Here is a 2,064-nt window from a genome sequence, read left to right as displayed (position 1 = left end):
CTCACGCTCTCGTTCCCCAGAGCTTCGGGCTCCTGGGCCTCGGCTCTGGTGCACCCACTGGCTTCGCGTCGGCCCTGCAGCCTCCTGTTCTCTCTCCTGGGGCCTCCTCTTCTCGGTGAGGATGTCGGCCTTGGACTCGGGGCTGCCTGACCCTCACCCAGTGTCCTCGCCTCTAGGCCTTCATTTCCTTCGCAGAGAACAGTGCCCCGGGTCACCCACGTCTGATGTGTCAGAGCCTCCTTCTTCAAGGCTGAGTACTCATTTGGATTTCATTTTAATTTTTTTTAACAAATATTTTTATTGATTTCAGAAAAGAAGGGAGAAGGAGCGGGAGAGAGAGAGAAACATCCATGATGAGAGAATCATGGATCGGCTGCCTCCTGCCCGCCCCACATTGGGGACCGAGCCCCACAAGCCGGGCCTGTGCCCTGACTGGGACCCCAACCATGACCTCCTGGTTCCTAGGTCAATGCTCACCACTGAGCCGCACCAGCCGGGGTGATTTGAATTTTAGTAGCAAGACCGTGTGTTCCTGCCGTACATTCCTGGCTATAAGATGTTTCCTCGGGGGCTGCTGGCCTGACCTGGGGTGTGCCTTGCCACCAGGTTAAGCGCAACCTGCTGACCATGTCCTGCCATCTGGACCAGGACACGGATGTCATCTCCGACCTGCGCAGGCAGATCGAGCACCTCAAGTCCAAGATCGAGAGGCAGGAGCACAGGAGAAGCGAGGCCGGGATCCCGGATGCTCGAGGTAGAGCCTGGCCGCAGTGATGGTTCCGCCCTGGGGCGGGGGGTGTGAGCTCAGGGACAGACGGGGCCCTGTGGTGGGAGAGGAGGCTGGGAGGTCGGTGACCAGGGCCGGGCTTGAGGAAACGTCACACTGTTTTCCACGGTGGCGGCACCGGTTTCACCCACCAGCGCGCACAGGCCCTGTTCTCCTGCCCGGTCAGGGCTTGTTCTCGCCTGTCTTGACGACAGACACTCTGACGAGAAGGGGGGGGCGTGTCTCCCGGGCTTGGGCTGCGCTTCCCTGATGATTACTGATGCGAGCACCTTGTCAGGGGCCTGCTGGGATCTGCATGTCTTCTTCTTTAGAAACGTGTTTATTGATGTCAGAGAGGGAGGGAGGGAGAGAGAGAAACATCCGTGATGGGAGGGAATCATGGGTCGGCTCCTCCTGCACGCCCCACTGGGGATCCAGCCCGCAACCTGGCCTGTGCCCTGGGTGGGAATTGAACCCTGACTTCCTGGTTCATAGGTCAGCACTCCACCCCTGAGCCGCCCGGCCGGCCTCACGTCTTCTCTGACAAACTCTCTTAAGGTCCTTCGCCCATTTTTCACGTTGGATTATTTTTTTACTGTTAAGTTGTATGAGTTCCTTACATATTTTGGATATTAACCCTTAGCAAATATATGGTTTGCAAATATTTTCTCCTATTGATTCATTATCTACCTATCCATCCATCCACACCCCATCCACCATCGATCCTCTCTCAGCTGGATGTTTCTGTCCCTCCCCTTCTCCTTTCCTCTCTCTCTAAAAACTAATGAAAACATAATTTTCATTCGTCAATTTATTACCCACCCACCCATCCACCCATCCACCCATCATTCGTCAATTTATTACCCACCCACCCTCACAGGGCGCGAGCTCCACCTGTTTGGTGGGCAGGCCTGGAGCTCAGCCTGGTTCAGGTGGCACCGCTCTCAGTGCAGCCGGTTCTCTTCCTGCCCCAGTCGCGATGCCCGCCCAGGACCCAGAGGAGGACAGCCGCCTGCAGATGGACGAGACCCGGGGCCAGCTCGTGGGGACCTTCCAGGAGCCGCCGGAGGTGGCGCGCAGCCCGGTGGAGCTGGAGGACACCAACATGGAGCTGCATGCCGACGTGTCCCAGCACCTGCTGGCCATTGCAGAGTGAGTGTGCCCGCCGTGGGCACCGCCCAGGGCCCGGTGCCACCCTCTCGATGGGGCAGGAGGGCCAAGAAGAACCAGTGGGGTCGCTGGTGGGGGCTCCTTTTTTGCGACTGGCTAGCCTCCCTCCCCTGTGCGGGTGCCCCAGC

The 2,064-nt window shown here is 58.5% G+C and overlaps 1 protein-coding gene across 1 annotated transcript in view; it reads left to right on the top strand.

Moving 5' to 3' along the window:
* The window catches only part of LOC102765512 (kinesin-like protein KIF19), a 14,953-nt gene extending 12,966 nt beyond the window's left edge, over window positions 1–1,987 (top strand). The window contains exons 9-10 of the mRNA XM_015565158.1: window positions 607–754; window positions 1,741–1,987. Of these exons, the coding sequence (XP_015420644.1) occupies window positions 607–754; window positions 1,741–1,922 (330 nt within the window). The 3' untranslated portion in view covers window positions 1,923–1,987. The remainder of the gene's footprint in view (window positions 1–606; window positions 755–1,740) is intronic.
* Window positions 1,988–2,064: the final 77 nt, after the last annotated feature.

Source organism: Myotis davidii, unplaced genomic scaffold (assembly GCF_000327345.1).
Source record: "Myotis davidii unplaced genomic scaffold, ASM32734v1 scaffold399, whole genome shotgun sequence".
Lineage (NCBI taxonomy): Eukaryota > Metazoa > Chordata > Mammalia > Chiroptera > Vespertilionidae > Myotis > Myotis davidii.
Note: the sequence above shows the minus strand (reverse complement) of the source record. Positions and strands in the feature narration are given on the sequence as shown.